Source organism: Panthera leo, chromosome B4 (assembly GCF_018350215.1).
Source record: "Panthera leo isolate Ple1 chromosome B4, P.leo_Ple1_pat1.1, whole genome shotgun sequence".
In the NCBI taxonomy this organism is placed as follows: domain Eukaryota; kingdom Metazoa; phylum Chordata; class Mammalia; order Carnivora; family Felidae; genus Panthera; species Panthera leo.
The window spans coordinates 47,702,345-47,721,637 of NC_056685.1; the positions used below are offsets into that span (position 1 = coordinate 47,702,345).

Here is a 19,293-nt window from a genome sequence, read left to right on the forward strand (position 1 = left end):
GCTCGGACCCTGGAGCCTGCTTCGGATTCTGTGTCTCCCTCTCTCTCTGCCCCTCTCTCTCTGTCTCAAGAAGAAAAAAAAAAAAAAAAAACACTAAAAAAACCCACAAAAACAGGAGCCCATGTGTATTGTCTTAGTAGAATAAACTGTATCTTACAGGAGGAACATTCTTTTATTTTAATTAATTTAGAAGATGGTTTTAAATAAGAATTTCAAATATATATAAAAATAGTATACTATAGTGATTCCCACTTACACATCACTCATCTTAACACTTGTCAGCGTATGGCTAATCTTTTTCATCTGTATTCACCCATTTATTCCAGCAACCCAAATATATACTGGATTATTTTGAAGCAAATCCCTATCGTATCATTTCATTTGTAAAACTTGAATAAAAATCTCCATTGCAGTGGCAAGAATGAAAAGACAAAACTCAGTTGACTTAATATTAAGTTTTAAGATATGAGCAGATTCAGAGTCTTAGAATTTTAAGAATTAGAAGGTATATAACAGCTATTAAAGCTGTTGTCAGACTCGTCAAATTCCTCTACCACCTTCAGTTAGATTCATGGCTTCAGCCATCTTCTCTTAGATCTTGCTGATTATATGTTTATTTAGTGTTATTTACTTATGTGATTAAATTATTTGAGGAAAAAAGACAATTTGAAAGAGAAAATATAGCAACATGGCCAGTATTCAAATCACCCCTACTTCTCCAACTTTCAGTGTTTTATTTAAATTTTATTCTTTTCCCTTCTGACTTTATGTTTATTTTAACTTTTTAACTGTGAATTGTATCCTCTTCCAGATGTGTATATGAATGTTTTCCACCAGGCATATGAATTTAAGCAGATTTGTATTCCTTGAAATTATCCTTTTTGAGTTCTTACTATGTGCACATTACTGCTACTAAGCTTTGACAAGGGATAGAGATTAAAAAGATATCAGACCTTCACAGAATTCACTATTTAGTGTATATAAATTATCCATTTTATGAAATGCGTATTAAAACACAGTTCTTGTGAAATGAATTTCAGTTAAGGAAATCTTTGTTTCAGACTTTCAGCCTAAAGTCAGTGAGCAGTGATATGTTTCACTTGGGAAAAAAAAGATCACTCGTATCCCTGTTTCCTGGTTTATACTTGAATCTTTTTTGAAAAAATTATCATCATTGTAATCTTTATTAAAATCTAGGTATAATGATAACAATGTCCAGTGTTAAACAAGTCAATTTGAATTGGTCCACTTAATATTCACGCTTTTTCATATGGCCTTAACAGCTACCTTTTCAAATTTATCTTTTTTATTCATACACCCTATTTCTAAGTAAAAGTTAATGTTTGTTTTTGCCCCTAAATCCCTTTACTTTCCTATCCCTTATTCATGCTTTACCTATTGGCAGAAAAGAACATGGCTCTTCCTGCATTTCTAAATCTTACCGTTCTTAGTGCACTTTAAATGTGACCATTTTTGTGCAGACTGACCAAGAACATAATATACATTCAGCATTAAATGTGCTTATTCATGGTATGCTACTGTCTTTAGATAGAAAAATGGCCTAAAAATAAAAGTAGAGTTAAATACTCAAATTATTTACTATAGACTGTATCATAACACGTGATATTTTAAAATGTTATATTATTCTAAAATAAGAATCTGTAACATAGGTAAACATAAATTATTTTGTTCAAGATAGATGATTATTTTAGCTTCTATCAAAATGATGTTCCATTAGCAAAGGCTTTTATTTCCTGAGGAAAGCGCAATTTTTTAGATGTAGAAAGTATACAGGAGTAACCTCAGCACCATTGTTTATGGCATGATTGGTTACAAATCACCAAATAGGACTAGCCATATGTGCCATAGTATATGGTATTTCTTGGTATTCTTGATATAAAATGATATTTCTCTAAATGACCTCTAAGATGTTTTAGTTGTAGCATTCAGAAATAGTCCTTTCTGTAATCATTATTAAGTCAACATGACTCTTTTTTTGTTAGGAGCCCCCCCGCCCTGTGCACCCAGCACCCTTACCAGAAGCCCCACAGCCACAGCGTCTGCCCCCAGAAGCTACCAGCACATCTCTGCCTCAGAAGCCACACTTGAAGTTAGCACGAGTTCAGAGTCAAAACGGCATTGTACTGTCATGGAGTGTCCTGGAGGTAGATCGAAGCTGTGCCACTGTGGACAGCTATCATCTCTATGCTTACCATGAGGAACCCAGTGCCACTGTGCCCTCACAATGGAAAAAGATTGGAGAAGTAAAGGCACTTCCCTTGCCCATGGCATGCACTCTCACCCAGTTTGTATCTGGCAGCAAATACTATTTTGCAGTACGAGCCAAGGATATTTATGGACGTTTTGGACCTTTCTGTGATCCTCAGTCAACAGATGTGATCTCTTCTTCCCAGAGCAGTTAAACCTTGGAGCCTCTATCTCTTCCTCTTTCTGACTTCCACTTTTTGGTCTTGTTTTAATCTTGTGCATGATATCCATTGTAAAATCCACATTGTGCAAGATTTCTTGGACAGCTGTGTATATACACTACATTTGTTTATAATCAGAAGTAAAATAAACAGCCCATAAAGCAAGAATCTTCTCCTGGACAATTGAAGCTTCAAGGTTCTGAAATGTAAATGTGCACCTTGCTTTAGTTTTAAGGCTGGGGAATATGTGTGGGTGTTTATGTGTGTTTTTCCCTATTTATATGTTTACTGCGGTGGAACCTCCTATTTCCATTCTCAATTTTACCTCTCTTCAGGTATTAAGTAAGTAGATCGAGGGATCAGAAGTATGGTATGTAACTGGCACGATTCTACTTCTAAGGGATCTGTAGTTCATGGTTAAATGATTTTAACTGAATCTGAACAAAACCCAAAGAAAGAAAGAAAAAGAAAAATGGTGAAATAGTTTAAAATAGGTTCATTTGAACACAGGAAAGGATCTGTCTTTTTTCTTTTGTTGGTTGTTCATTAGGTAAAAAAGATCTGCAGTGGCCCCTCTCTTTCCTAATCTGGCTCTTACATTTATTTTGTGCCTTAGAGATTAACTACAAAAATAAACATGACCATTTGTCCATTGTTGATCTTCTCTTTCAGGCTTTTGCCCTTCATTTCTCCTTCATCTCCACTAAATATAGCACACCTCCTCTCAAGTCACTTTTAAACCAATCCTTTTAGGTATATTGTTATCAGTGGCATCACTACATTTAACTCTCCAAATTTGACTTGCTCTTTTCTTCTAATAATGTAAGTGCTTTTATCTTTGGTCACTATTTAAATTAACTGTGTAAAATGGACCAAGAAAGACCACATTATGTAAGAAAATTGTTTTTCAAACATATTTTAGGATTTATGTTGCATACTGTGTTAGAGATTATAAAAGCAGTGTTAGTTCTCTTTATCACTCAAAGCATAGTATTCTTTCAAATGTAGTAAAGAATAAAATTCACAAAGTACAGTGAACTAAAATATCAAAGGGAAAGCTTTATTTCCTTATTGTCATATCATTCTTTCTGTTTTAACCTTTTAACTTTATTTTGATGGTGCCAAGTTTTGTCTGATTTACCCTCTGTCAGCTTTAGATAGGATTTGGGGTTATTTTATTTAACAGTTAGGTATAACTTTCTGTGTGTCTCTGTTCCTGTTCAAAGTTAATCAAATTCATTTTAGGTCCTGGACTTTCAGTATGAGTGCCAGCTCTCCTGGTTTCAGGTAGGTGTTCGAGGGTAGATAGTTTAGGGCAGGAGAAATGGGGTAAGTTTGGGGATGAGAGAGAATGATTGGGAATAGTGTGAAAGGAATTCATGGAGTTTGTGAAATAGTTTTTCAAGTCATCTTCCTTTACCTTATTTAAATTCCTACCTTCTCAAAATAAATTCATCTTTAGTTTTCCCTGGAATTATAGGAGGGAGCTATTCCTTCTGTGAATGCTGCTTTGTTTGCAACTTTGATGGCTTGTAATGAGAAGCATTCTAGTTGTAAAACTCTCATTAGAGACTTTCACCGGTCAGTGTACTGTCACATTAGGTGTGAAGTTTGATGCTGAAGAAAGTCTACAGATTGCCAAAATTGTAAATGTTCCAAAACCTTCCTTTCACTTTCAGAAAATGAGACCACAATGAGAATTAAAGTTTTTATCAATCAGATTTGCCAAGCATGTAGATGTTACTCATTCTAGGACTGATGGTGGTAAAGAAGTTGCCAGTGTCATGCCAATCAAAATTCTGAAAGGGAGAATTTGATGACCTTCTAGATGTGTATGAACACCTATCTATATCTGCATGTATATATGTTTTTACCTGCAATGGTTGCATTGTTGATTATGTGATCAAGATCATTCCTGTCTGCAGAATGGAAGGCCCGTGTTCAAAATTGTTCTTTATTGGCCGGTTTATGGTCATGTGATGACAATTTGCCCTAGCCTAGAAAAGCTTCCCTTGGTGAATGTTTTTATTTATATTCACTAATCTTTTTTTTTTTTTTTAAAGCTTTCATAGCATTATGTAATCAGGCAAAAAAGCCCAGTAGAATGAAAGTATTTTAGCCTATATTGTGTGTTTTCTGTCAAAGGAAGAAATAATAAATTACCAAATAGTAACCCTAAAAATATATTTACTATAGCAAAATCAAACTTTTTATTCCAGAAGGTGGAAGGAAGGAAGCTACAAAGAGAGACTGTAATTATTTGAGGAAAGCGTTTATTATGAGATGCTTTCCTCAGATTAGCCTGCCATGGGATTTATAGGCAACATCTATATTGAATTTACTGAAAAATGCTAGGCTTAGAACTGTTGGCTTTTATTTTGGGCAGGTTTTAATGTTGATGAGCTGACTTTCTGTTTGGTTCATTTCTTTTGGGAGAAAGAATGGAAGACTCAACTAGAAATAGCTACTGATTACAGACCATATTGTAGCAATTCACACTCCATGGTACCTTTTTTATTTCATGGTACCTTTTCACAAGTATTACAGATGAGTTTGATTATCCCATTTTGGGAATGCAAGTTTGCTGCATTTGTAGCTGGACAATACTTGTCCAAGTGCTGCCTTATTGGAAATTCTGAAAACTTCTGATATATTGACCTGAAATGTAGGGTGTTCATATGGCTTTTAAAAAGTAAATGATGTTTGTTACTCTCTGTTTTGCACTTTGTCAGAGTAACTTTCACCCTGTTTTAAGTGTAAGCCTCATTTAAAAATTATGTTCTTGCCAGTAAATTTATAAATTACAAAGACAACATCTGTTGTTAGCTGTTAACTTTATGAGGTAACTATATCCCTGTTTCTTTGGACTCACTTTAAAATATGCAGAATACTGTTTAACACAGTAGACGTTTATGAGAGAAGTGAGGACATACAGCTTTCTTCCTTGAAAAGTATTTATTGGGATGTCATTTGCCTCACAGAGAGTGTTCCCCACTCACCCTACCCCGATTGTTGGATAATAAATAAAAGGTTTAAATGAAAAACGTGACCTAAAGCAAGGAGCTTAGAATCTTTGGTACATCTGTCTGCAAATTCCTTAGATGGGCTGCACTATACAGTTCTCTTACTGTATTGGGAAAGTGTTAACTTAGTTTTTGTTGTTTGCTCTTTTGCTTACATTTTCCAAATTATCATTTATGCAGCCAGGTGAATGTTAATATTGCATGATATGCACTTATCTTGTTCCACGAATTTTCCAGTACTGTACAAAATTAACAAAATAATGCCTGTGGTATCTTATCTTACTTTGATATTTGATACACTGTGATTTTAGCACAGTAGAGTACTGAAAAGACCTTCCAAGTGTTCTCCCCAACTTTCCTTCTTGGGCTGTTTCAGTATCATATGAGTTATTTGTTATTTTAATTCCATCATTGACCAGTCATTGGCCTATTTTATTCTAATTTCCAGAAAAAACCATGCCCCAAATTTGGATTGTTGGAAATAAGTCTCTCTAAAAGCAATGTATGATTTTGCCTTCCTTACTATTTACTGGGTGGGTGATGCCCCTCTCCCACTTTTTAAAATTTTTGGACAAACAAAAAGAACAGGTGTTTTGTTAGTGTGACAGACATAGATCTAATTCCTAAAACATATTCCCCTTGAGCCAGCCAATGGGGAGGAAAGGATGATAAAACACACGTTTTGTCTTCTCATCTTCAAATAGTTTTATCATGTTACGTAAGTTTTTTTTTTTTTTTTTTTTTTTTTTTTTAATTTGTAGAGTCAGCTAAGTACCCATCATTTATGTTTAAATGCTGAGGGGGGGGGTTTGTTTTTGTTTTGTTTTGTTTTTGGTTTTTGGTTTTTTTTTTTAGTTTTTGTACATAAGGTAACTGGGCAATCAAACACCTTTTGGGGATCCTGGCTTTATTATTTTCTCAGCCATTTCAAAATTAAATATAAAAGTAGATCTTTTGTAGGAAACTTGCATCCTGATTTTTCTTTATTGCAGGTGAAAGTGTAAATAGTAAGACAATGTTTAAGACCTTCCTAATGTCTAATATAAACTGGGCTATAGCAAGTTGCCCTATTTTTATTAGGTTTTGAAGGTTTTTGTGGGTTTTTTTTTCTTTTTTAAATGTACAGTAGAGTGGTGTCTGTATAAGTGTTAACTGTAGTGGGATTTTGTCCAGCAAGCCTGACATTTATACTTTGAAATAAACTACTGGGTTTTTAACATTCTGAGTATTCTGATTCATTGTAATTATTCTCAGCCCTTGTGTTGCTTTTGGAAGTTCTCACCTTATTAAGAATCACCCATTATACTGTGTAATATTGTTTATTTAACCTACTTGGCAATATTTCATCACTCAAACCGCATACAGTTCTCTAGCTTTGAAAGAAAAATTGCTCTATACAGTTTTGCTCCCAGATTAGATATGCTGCTTTTAACTAGTGGGAGACAACATTAAGGTCATATTGTGTGCCTAGTCTGCACCATGAAGAATCAGCTGGTGCTTATTAATGATCAGAAAAATCACTAACTGCATTTCCATTAGAGGTTCCTTTGAAAACGCAGTTCCACCATCCCCTAGGGCTTTGCCCTTAAGTATATCCAGCCAGGGGAAGGAGAAAGAGCATGGAAGAGTACAGGTTTTTAGGGGCCGAGCCCAGAAGTGACACTAATTTTGGACTCCTTTGGCAAGAACCCTGTCACACGGCACAACTATCTAGGGGAACCTGGGTGATGTGTTCTGTGTGGCCAGGCATAAAAGGAGAATATGGATCTGGCTGAGCAGTTTCTGCCATACCGTCCTGTATATAAACTTGTATGCTGAAGCCAGTTAGTTATCTTCTAGAATATTTCCTCTACACTCTGTCACCCTATAGTGAATGTTTGTTGTCAAAACCTACAAAATCAATAGTAGAAAATAAAAGTGACAGACTGAATTTAATATATTTTATTAAGATTAATTCTGAATGGAAAAAACATAGCTAAAATAGTGCCTTTGGAATCTTATTTGCGACCTTCTATTCCCTTCTGTTCCCTCAAATCCCTCCTTCATTTTATGTCCTGTTTCAAAATTGGTTTCATGATAATAAAATCAAAGTTGTAGGTCTCTGGCATGCCCTGGTGGAGAGTTTTGTTGAAACGGTTCCAGTGAAAAACAGGGAGGCCATCTTGTACTGTGGGACCACTAATGGCATGGGCTGTGTATGCTGATGCTAGGTAGATATCGGCCACCTGGAAAGGGAAAGGAGAGGGACATTTTAGAAAAAAACATTTGGAAAAAAATTCACTAAATCCCCGTTTTTTTTCCCTTTTTTTTTTGTTTTTGTCCTTTTTTTTCCAAAGTCACAATATTAGCCCCCCTTTTAAAACAAAATCTTGCAAGCTCCCGCAATATGCTCTTCCATAACCATTTGGCGTTCCAATGTGAATTGAGCAGAAGTGCATTAGGTTAACGTAGCCAAAAGTGTGAGGTCTGGAGTCAAAGTGCTCATATTCAGAATTCTAGCTCCAAAACTTATTTTAAAATAACCACTATTTCGCTCAGTTTTCTCATTTGCAAAAGGGTAATAACCCAACTTCTTGGAGGGGTTGTCAGAAGGAGTTAGGGAGCAGTTTATATGAAGCAGAATGTAGGCTTCAATAAAAGTTGTTATTAGGGCAGTAACGAGTTTTAAAGTAGAAGGAACTCTATTAAAATAGGAGGTCTGTGGTTCTCAAAAGCACCTAAACATTGGATAGCACCAGATCTTAACCTTAGAGAAAAAGGAAGAACATGTCTCCTAACTTCTGATTTTCCACGTATTCAAAATGGCTCAAGAAAAATGCTAATAAATTAAGTATATCCTTTAGCAGAAACTCTTCTGATGAAAATCGGCAGACTCCTCTCTCCAGAGGAAAGTAAATTTGGCAGATGGAGGCTTGGCTTGGGTTCTCTCAGGCAAGGCAGCAGACATGATTCTCTTTGTGTATTCGGGAATGGCTAGAACACTTCTTGCACACTTTACTGAATGTTTGCAAATACCATTAAAAAGAAATAAACATTCACTGGGGTTTCATGTGTGCCAGGCTCTCTATACCCACTAATTTTTTTTTTTAACTTTACACAACATATTTACACATTAAGACTAGAGCTTTCCTGTAGCTAAAAAGTAGCTTGAGTAGGAATGAGACTACTCTGAAGCCTATGAGGCAAGTACTATTATTATGCCCATCTTCCAGATAGGGAAACAAGCGTTACAAGATCGTGGAATTTACTATTATTTGGCAGAGGAGGGCCTTGAAGTTAGGCGATGGGACCTACTATCAGAATCTCTTAAAAAGCTGACTCCTGAACTGACTTTATGGTTAGAGACAGTATTGTGCTTTACGCCGCAGAAATCCCTGCAGCTTTGCCTTTGAATAGGTTTATGTGCTTGTGAAAATTAAATTCAAAAGCCAATAAGCATGTTACCTTCGTGTCATAGCAACCTCCAGGACTTGGGTTAAGTGAGTTCAGGTCCTCACGGCAGCAGATGGTATTGCAGGGATCGCCCTTACTGTAAGGATCCTTCTTATAATCTAGAAAACAGTGATGGGGAAAAGGGTGAGTACTGGCTATTCGGAGATACACCTACCCCCCTGGTAAGCTTTTTGGACCTGCTGAAGTATATAGATGATCAGAGAGTATACCCCAGTGGCCTCTTTGACCTAGTCTGCTCTCAAGAAACTTGCACGGTGAAGAGTTGACAGAAGAGAGGTAATAAAGGAGAAATGTGCATCAATGTTTTTCTACAAAATAAATACAAATTTGATGCTGTTCATCACAAATAAAGTATTCATGAATAATTTTTGTTTTATTAGCTGCTTTTGTCCTTGGAAGAAAACCTGGGTTAGGGTTGGTGGGGGGGTGGTAAAAAGAAAGTATACTGTATGAGTTATTCTGTGTTTTACATATTTTTTCCCAGTTAAAAAAACATGTAGAATCTTTTTCCCTGTCATTTTATAAAATAGGACAAAATTCTATTTGTTCAGAATAAAATATGTGTATTATTGATTGAATACTGAATACTTAACTTCTTATAATTCCTTCTAGTACAGAGATGGATTCTTTACGTGGGGAAACTTACATGGATTCTTTATCCCTTTGGAAGAAAAGGAGTTTTGAAGAATGATTCTTGAGAAATGTGCTACGTACTGTTGTATCGCATGATATATTTCATGGATGCCATATCAGTCACTTTCCCTTGGTCACGCCGGAAGATTTTGGCTCGTGAAGCCATATCATAGGAGTACTCCAAACCCAGCTTCTGAACTAACATTGGATAGCCACTCCAGTTGTAGATTTTTTCATGGAAAGGAATGTTGTAGGAGGGCCAATATCCTGATTTGGAATGGAAAGGAAGCAGGGAGACAGAAAAGAGAGATGGGACAAAAATAGATGTTATTAACGATAGTTTCTTTTGAAAATTGGCACAGGTGTGTGATTACAAAATGATATTATAAAGAAAATTAAGCTTTGAATGTGAACACTGGCCTTCACACTGGATCCTTTTAAATTTACAGAATCAGTACACTTCTAGATTGTTCCATTAGGGAAAGAAGAGCATCAGAATTCTTTGTTTCTCACTCAAAATTCTTAAAGCAATCTGTTAACCAGAAAATAACTTTATTATCTATAGAGCAAAATGAAGCATAACACAGAGTGGTCTGGGGGAATTGGTTTAAGTTGGTTTAAGTTAGTTACTGAAATGCCAAAAGATGGTTTCACAATGTGGCCCCACCAGGGAACAGGCCAGACGCTAATCATGAGATAGTGGAAGAACACAGTACCTAGAGTTGAGGAAACCTGAATTCTAGGCTCAGGGCTGACTCTCTAGGTCTTAGGCAGTTAACGTCACTTTATTTTCTTTTTTAACAGGAAGAGGGAAAGGAAGAATCCATGGTTTGAAGAGACTAGAGATGATCTTTAAGGTTCCAGTGGGTTTTAACTTCCTTGTAAGCATTCATTAAGGCTTAGCTTCATTCAGAACTTCATAATGTGCCAAGACCACAGAGCCCATTAGTCACGAAGCATTAAACATGTGACACAGCTCTGGTACAATCAATATTTCAGGAACATCCCATATTACAATGGCCTGGGCTACTGTCCATAGGACAGTCAGTCAACACAGGGACTCCTCCATCGTTCAGGGGCTAACCTCCCACCCTCATATTGTCTTGGCATTGGTTTGCCTTTCTCCTTTTTTTTTTTTTTTTTTACTGTTTTATAGAACCCCCTACTTTGGGGTGAGGTCACTGATTAAAAAAATGACAAGACATTCGATGGTGCTGATTCTAGGACACAGACCAGCATCAGGAAGAACTGAGATAAAGACAACATTGAAATGACAGGCTAAAATCATGTGTATAATATAGTATATCTAGGCTACATATAGATTTAGGAATTAGACTGCCTGGATCTGAAGCTTGGTTCTGCCATCATTAGGTATGTGACCGTAGACAAAGTATTTAAATTCTCTGTGCTTCAGTTTCTTCATCTATAAAATGTGAACAATGACAGTACTTACCTTATAAGGATTATTATGAGCATGAAATAAGTTCAAACAGATGAAATACTTACAATAGTGTCTAATACTTGGTAAGCATTAGATGAATATTAACTATTATATTTCTCTCCCTTTTTTTTTAACTTTTTAATGTTAAATGAGAGACAGAGACAGAGCATGAGTGGGGGAGGGGTAGAAAGATTGGGAGACACAGAATCCTAAGCAGACTCCAGGCTCTGAGCTATCAGCACAGAGCCCGATGCGGGGCTTGAACCCACTAACTGTGAGATCATAACCTGAGCCAAAGTCGGATGCTCAACCGAATGAGCCACCCAGGCACCCCTATAATTATATTTCTCTTTATGTGAACACAGATCAAATGGATAATAAAAATAGCTGCTCTATCCTTCACATTTTCATAAAGCTTCATGATTTACAAAAACATTTAAAATAGAGTATCTTGTATATTTCCCAACAACCTAATGATGTATAAGCATTACCATCCCTCCTAATAAAGGAAGAAATAAAGCTTCAGAGATGACAGATGCCTCCCTTCTGATCAAGGGCTTCTATAGATATACCACAGTTGCTTCCAAGTTTTGGAAGCGGGGCCTGGGTGGCTCCATCAGTTAAGTGACTCTTGATTTTGGTTCAGGTCATGGTCTCATGGTTCATGGGTTCAAGCCCCACATGGGGCTCTGTGCTGACTGTGCGGAGCCTGCTTGGATTCTCTCTCTCTTCCCCTCCCCCACTTGTGCTTGCTCTCTCTCTCTCTCTCCCGCTGAAAAATAAATAAACTTTAAAAAAAAGAAAGGAAAAGAAAATTCTAGGAGGCTCATGGGACTTTTTGTCTTTTATCATAATGGCTATATGATATCACTTAATTATTTGGGCAAATCACATATTTCTTTCTGAGCCTTTCTTTCCTTACAGTAAAATGGTAACAATGCCACTTAATCTGGAAGTATGTTAATGAAGACCAAACAACGGATCGTAAGTAAAAGGCCCAGAAGGGACTGCCTAGTATATAGGAGACAATGAATTTAACTCTCTGTTTTTCCCACCACTGGCAAAATAACTACAAACAGATCAGCACCAGCTTTTATTTTAGTCCTAGGGTAGGTTTCTTCATGGGATCTAGGCACCACATTGCAAAGAACCTGAATCTGCCATTCAATAATCAGCAGCAGTCCAAGAAAAGGCCTTGAATAATCTGTCCCCTTCAACACGCGTCTCCCTCTTGAGGCACGCTAGTTTTATAAGGCTCTTACCAGCTGGATGAACCAGGCTTCAGGCTCAGACAGCCGACTTCTCAGTGTTGAATTGTCATCCTAACCAAGTGACTGCCTCATGATTTGACTTCTCAGGTCAATTTTCCTTCAAAAAAGGAGGTAGGTCTGCTTCTTGGTGGTATCTGATCTGCTTGGCAATTGAAGTTTCCACCTCCATTAACTCTGTTTTATGCAGATTATGAGCATGTAGCGTGTGTGAGCCATTTCTGCTGAGACGGCTCTCCCTGGATGTCATTATAAAATCTCTGGGGACCTGGGAGCCTGAGGACCAGGCCCTGATTTCCAGGGTCCATACCTTACCTTGGTTCCATTCCGACTCCTCTATCAGGTGATCTATTGCAATAGTTTCCTAACTAGACTCCTGCCTTCTCTCTGACTTCAAGTCTGTTCTCCCTTTTCAACAACTCCCATTTTCTAAAGGATAAAGTCTACACTGCTTAGCAGGATATACAAGGCTGGTATGTTTCACCTTCCACTACCCACCACGTCATAGCCTTCCCTCTAGCTATCTCGAGCTAACAGTTTATCAAACACACCACACTTTTCGTGCCTCCATTTGTCCGGGCATCCCCTTATCAAATTGGTGAGCTCTTTTTAACCTCTGATCGTCACTCAGACATCATCTGCGCTCCCATTTGTTCAACAAATGTGCAAATATGTGTGCCAAACAGCAGGTTCAATGCAAAATAAAAGTACGTGCTTTGTGTCAGCAATGTGCTCAAGAATCATCTCCCTTAATTCTCATAACAACTTTGTGAAGTTACAAGGGTGCACACTCCCACATCCGAAAACTCTTGGGGGCCAGATGTTTCAGAATTCAGGGTCTTGCAGACTTTAGAACAGCAATGGAGTTGCTGTATATGACACTGCAGCCTCCATGGGGAATATCTCATAAAGGCCCTGAAATTTCTGTAGCCTAATGTGTAGTCTCCCTAGACGAGAGGAAATAAAGACTAAATGGGCAGGTCAAGTCTACCAAACTACCAAACTGGTAGGTTTTGCTACCCAAGTGAGTTCAGGTCAGGTCATATTTTGCTACTAAGTTTACTAGGGAAAAAACAAAACAAAACAAAAGCAACAACAACAAAAACTTTGAGATTTCAAAATTACAAATAAGTGATTGTGGGCCTGTACCACTACTGTCATGCTTTACAGATGAAGAAAGTGGGACTTGGAGAGAGGGGATCATTTGTTTGAGATTTGGAGGAGCAGAGGTTCAAATCAAGGCAGTGTCACTCCAAACCTTGTGCTTCAAATATATGAGTTCTGGTCTTGCCTTCCAGACCCGCCTTTTCTGATCCCTCCCACTGACAGCAGCTCCCACTGGGCTTGGGACACCCAGACTTTATGACTGCTCTTCCCTTTCTGGGTTCTAATGGCTGCTTTATGTGCCTTGCTTCCTCACTAGACTGAGTTTCTAAAGGTCAGGGATTTTGTACCTGCATCCGTGCTTTTCCAGTCCCTGAGCCGAGGTAGCACCTCTATAAATATTTGCTGAATTTGACTAAAAGCTTTACTCAGGAACCAAGGAGAGAAGGTAATATTAGAGCTATGAGAAGTCATAAGATTATCAATGTCTGGCTTTGAGGGCTCCTGGGTGGCTCAGTCAGCTGAGCTTCTGACTCTCAATTCGGCTCAGGTCATGGTCTTACAGTCATGAGATCGAGTCCCACGTCGGGCTCTGCACTGACAGCGTGTAGCCTGCTTGGATTCTCTCTCTCTCCCTCTCTCTCTCTATTCCTCCCCCACTCATGCTCACGTGCTTTCTCTCTCTCTCTCTCTCTCTCTCTCTCTCTCAAAATACATAGATAGACATTAAAAAAATAAATGTCTGGCTCTGTCACAAACTATACAATGCCACATAAAGAGTTAGAGGTGTAGATTTTACATGTTGAGCTGAACCCGGTAATTCTTTCCCAGCGTAACTAGCAACAGCATTCCCATCCTTTCTTTCCCACTATAGACCACCCGCCATGACACATTCACACGCCACACATTCCCCACCATATACACGTACACACTCACACACTCATCAGACTTCCAGACTTCTAGCATGAAGAAAGTACCTTTCCGTAGAACATTAGTTTGGTCAGAATATTCTACATATGTAGGAATTTGCTCCACAATATACAGAGTGTCGCTGTCAAGGCTGTACTTTGGCTTTATCTTCTTCAGGTCCAGGACCATGTATTGATTGTTGTAGGTGCCTGAAATATTGGGAGACACGAAGCAGAATGTGAATGTGACTCTACTGGTTAACTCAAAATCTAAACATATGTACATGTCTAAAAGCTATTCTCTCGGGCCACTCACCAGAGTTGTACTTTGAAAAGATCTCTGCCCACTGCCTGCCACCATTTGCCATCATATTGGCCACACGGACCCTTTGCCACGCCAGGAGAGACTGGGGTACCACAAGCTTCAGTAGGGTTTTATTATACACACTATTTGTGGTCTGTAGCAATATCAAGCCACTGCTAAGAATGTAAAAGTCATCCAGAGACTCCAAAAATCCTATAGGAGAGAGAAATACACAAATCAGCGTACGTATGCCTGGTATATTCAACCCGACGTTATTAGCACAGCGCTTTGCGTACACGATGCATTTTGCAAAGAGTATTAGTTATAATGATCCTTATCTGCAGCAGGCCTCCCTTAGGTTGGACTCACCTCTGTGACAGTTATTTAACAGTTGCTTATAAAGATGCCAGTGAACCTCTGGCCTTAGATTCTCTACTGATAATTTTTTATTTTATAATTTGAACGATAAAAATATATTAAATCAGGACTATTCCAATTTTCAAAAATGATAAATAGAAATAGATCCCCACTAACTAGGATTTTGCAGAACTTTTAACTAGGGAGGGATATTAATGGGGTTCATTGTTGGATAATAAGATTATGGATGCCTTCTTTCTTCTCTTTCTGCATTTCTGTATTTTCCAAATTTTACCTCGTGAGTCTACATGAGTTTTATAAATAGGAAAAACATCTACACTTACGTTGGTAAACATGGTTTTAAAATAGGATCTTGACACTTGGGTCAGTCACTGCTTTTTATAAAAGGTGGCAGCAATACGGGAAAATCAGTGAAGCCACAAGTCTTTTTGAAAGGTCTGTTTTTCGCTTTATGCTTTGATAAGTGTGGTAGAAATCAAAGAATATGAGACCCAGCTATAACAATGGGAGAGAATATACTGTCACCAGCCACCAGTTGTGATGGACGAATTGTCAGTGGTGAAGAAACATCAGAGAAGGTCCCCGGTGAGAGAGTTAGAAGGAACCGAGGTAAATATCTCCTCTGGTGTTTCCCAAACTCCCATAGGGAGAGTGGAAATTTTGGGAGGCAGAGGCAAAAACAAACAAACAAAAAAAACCATTAGAAAATATAGTTGGCCAAAGAAGACATACAAATGGCCAACAGACGCATGAAAAGATGCTCAACATCACTCATCATCAGGGAAATGCAAATCAAAACTATAATGAGATATCATCTCACACCAGTCAGAATGGCTAAAATCAAAAACACAAGAAACCACAAGTGTTAGTGAGGATGTGGAGAAAAAGAAACTCTCACGCACTGTTGGAATGCAAACTGGTGCAGCCACTCTAGAAGACAGTACAGAGGTTCTTCAAAAAGTTAAAAATAGAACTACCCTATGATCCGGTAATCTCACTATAGGATATTCACCCAAAGAATACAAAAACATTAATTCGAAGGGACGTATGCACCCCTGTGTTTATTGCAGCCCAAATGTGCATCAATAGATGAACGGATAAAGAAGTGGTATATATACATACAAGGGACTATCAGCCACAAACGAGAATGAGATCTTGCCATTTGCAACGACAAAGATGGAGCTAGAGTGTATTATGCGAAGTGAAATAAGTCAGTGAAAGAAAGACAAACCATATGCTTTCACTCACATGTGGAATTTAAGAAACAAAACAAATGAACAGAGTGGGGTGGTGGGAAGAGACAAACCAAGAAACATTCTCTTAACTATACAGAACAAACAGATGGTTACCAGAGGAGAGGTGGAGGGGCGATGGGTGAGATAGATGATGGGGATAAGAGTATACTTACCTTACTGAGCACTGAGTAATGTATGGATCACTACATTGTACACCTGAAGCTAATATAATATAATATAATACTGTATATTCACTACACTGGAATTAAAAAAGAAGAAAATATAGTTGGACAGTCATTCGTTTATTCACTCAACGAACAAGCTATCGTGCCTCCGCTTTAGGCCTGGTAGGATTAGGTAGGGTGCAACGAAATAATGGGATCACTTGAGGCTAAAGATAAGCCTTCAGAGCTGCAGTGGGAGTCCGAAAGCCTACATTTTAGTTCCCTGCTTCACAACTAGCAAATTTGGCACTTCTCATTTAGCTTCTCCGTTCCTTATTCCCTTCCTCTGATAACCTGGGACTAAGTGATCAGCGCTAACAGAGTATCTTTAATTTCTGGAAATCTCCGAGTAGAAAAGTTACATGATGAGAGCAGTGTCCAACCAGCTCATAATGAACCTCCACAAGGCTGTCATTAGCCTATACAGAAGTTTGCATAACAGAAGTTTGCACACTCCAGGTGCTTAATGAGTGGATGCCACACTTGAATGGACTTTAATGGGCAAAACTCCTCTTGGTAGATACGGCCTAGACATTGGATGCATGGCTTCACAAGCAAAGTGTGGGATGGATTTCAATGACCATTCATTCACCTCCTAAGCTGGGGTCATTTTGCAGTGTGCAAACTATACAACCACACCTGGCATTCTCAGGTAAGCCCTCTGGTACCGAACCTCCATAGGGTGGAAGGTTGTACTTCTGGCCTAATAAACTTACAAATTCACTCCTTGTAGCAACCTCCATGAACACAAGAGGGCAGGCATTCTTTAATATGCATGAGTGACTGACTAGTACTAACACGTAAGGAGCGGTGGTTCATTCAAGAGCAAGACTTTATTAAAGATGGAAAAATGTAGGCTTCCCAGAGTTCTGGAACAAAGAGAATGAGCTGGCTTGCACCACAACTCTAGTTAAGAAGGTTAATTCTATAGTTTGGAGTTTAAGATAAAATAAAAAGGAAAAGGCTGAGTGGGAACAAAGCCCTAAAACATGACAAGAGAAACAAATGTTCTTTGACAATGTAAAATCATATTCTTGCTTTTATCTGCCATTAGCAGCTTTGAAAGGCAGACTATTTTAAATCAGGAGAAACTCAAGTTTGAAAGTCAGCCAGCAAATAACATTTCATAGGAAGCTTACTGCTGAATTTAATTAAGAAATCAAAGGGGACCCTGACAGTTAATAAATCTCAGGACTTAAAACAAAAATCGCTTGAATCACAAAAATAAACAGTGACCACTACCCTCTGATGCCATTTAGACCCATTGGTTAGCACCACCCAGAAAAATGTACCCTTATTGTCCCGTCAGGTGCATTTAAAGTGTGCCCATTCCCATATTGCATTAATTAACTGCTCCAAAGCTCCAGACCAAACACACTCATTTTTTCCAGAAGAGTAGAATCAGTGTTGACCAAGAACATAAATAACCTCCAACTCAGCATCAGTAGTCTGGATCGTGCTGGATTTCTTCACCCCCTCCCCCCACATTCTCTGCAATGTGACTTTGTAGCATCTCCCATCAAAAGATGTCTGGGTCCCCAGATCCCAGATCTGGGCTGGATTTGGCACTTACTTCGGCTAACGGAATGTGCCAATTCTGAGTCTAGGCCTCAAGAGACCTTGCACATTTCTGCTTACTCTCCTGTAACCTTGTTACTCCTGTATATGAGAGACCGCGTGGAGGAGGACCGACCCTCTCAGCCAAGGCCAAGTTCTAGCCGGCCAACCCCCAAATGTGCAAGGGAGTTCTTCCAAGGTCAGCAGAACTGCCCACCCCCGCCACAGACAACCACACATGCATGAATGTGACCAGCTGAGTTGTCTAGAAAGAGCCACTTAGCTGACCTGTGGACTCAAGAGCAATACTAATCACAAATTGTTTCCAGCCACAAAGTTTTAGAGGTTATTTTTTTCCACAGAAAAAGCAAACTGATACAATAATAACTATCCGATTACACAATATATTTTGTTTTGAAATGTCTTACTGCCCTTTGATTTAACACAGGTGGCTGTGACCCTGTGGGAACTCTCTTTTCCCTCTTTTTTTTTTTTTTCTTTTAAGAAAAAAACAAAATAACAACTTTGTATCATGGTCAGCCTCTCTGCTCAGCTTCTTCCCACTGCTGAAGAGGGACGGTTCTCAGCCCCAGCTCGGCTCTCTGCCTTCTCTAAGCCAGTGCGATAATCAGTCAGTAAATTACTGCCCATCACACACGGACTATATCCCATGCACCACACAATAATTCCCAGCTCACAGACTGTATCAGAATCCCCTCAGGAGCTTTCCCAAAAGGCTCACGCCCAGACTGCCCTCCCTGCTCCCCTCGCCTGCCCTCAGAGGCTCCACCAGAACCCCTGCTCCAGGGTTGCTGCCTGAAGCAGGAGACCCCTCCTTCCCCACTCTCAGGAAGGGAAGCCGGTGGGGCTCTCTCATATCCCAGGACACAAAAGCCCTCAGCCATTTATTTTGCCTACTAAACAATGGCCTCGGTCTTTCCCCCCCTTCCAGAATGGCATTTAGTGAGAAGCAATCTCCGCTTCTTCCAGCGATTATCGTTCAGTCAACGAAGTATTTATTTGAGCACATTTCTGCCTAATCCTGCAGGAGGAATGTGATCAATGGAGGAGTCACACTATCGTATATTCAAGCACATGAAGGTGGTACTGTGGGGTCTGAGCATCCTGCAGTGGTCCACATACAGCAATTGGTAGGTCTCTTAAAGATTATTTACAGTGACTATAAAAAGTTGGCTTTGGGGGCCCTGGGTGGCTCTGACGGTTAAGCGTCTGATTCCGGCTCACGTCATGATCTCATGGGCTCGTGAGTTCGAGTCCCATGTCTGGCTCTGGGCTGACCGCTTGGTCAGAGCCTACAGCCTGCTTTGGATGCTGT

General features: G+C 38.9%; 2 protein-coding genes across 6 annotated transcripts in view; one reads left to right on the plus strand and one right to left on the minus strand.

Moving 5' to 3' along the window:
* Positions 1-6,677, plus strand: part of LOC122224275 (activating transcription factor 7 interacting protein) — a 121,288-nt gene extending 114,611 nt beyond the window's left edge. For all 5 annotated transcript variants that reach the window (XM_042945860.1, XM_042945858.1, XM_042945863.1 and 2 more), the window contains one exon: positions 2,004-6,677. In XM_042945860.1, the coding sequence (XP_042801794.1) occupies positions 2,004-2,423 (420 nt within the window). In that variant the 3' untranslated portion in view covers positions 2,424-6,677. The remainder of the gene's footprint in view (positions 1-2,003) is intronic.
* A 693-nt stretch (positions 6,678-7,370) lies between these two features.
* PLBD1 (phospholipase B domain containing 1) overlaps positions 7,371-19,293 on the minus strand; it is a 52,750-nt gene continuing 40,827 nt past the window's right edge. Inside the window, exons 7-11 of the mRNA XM_042945864.1 lie at positions 14,576-14,776; positions 14,329-14,469; positions 9,620-9,805; positions 8,897-9,003; positions 7,371-7,677 (exon numbers count right to left, since the gene is read on the minus strand). Of these exons, the coding sequence (XP_042801798.1) occupies positions 7,495-7,677; positions 8,897-9,003; positions 9,620-9,805; positions 14,329-14,469; positions 14,576-14,776 (818 nt within the window). The 3' untranslated portion in view covers positions 7,371-7,494. The remainder of the gene's footprint in view (positions 7,678-8,896; positions 9,004-9,619; positions 9,806-14,328; positions 14,470-14,575; positions 14,777-19,293) is intronic.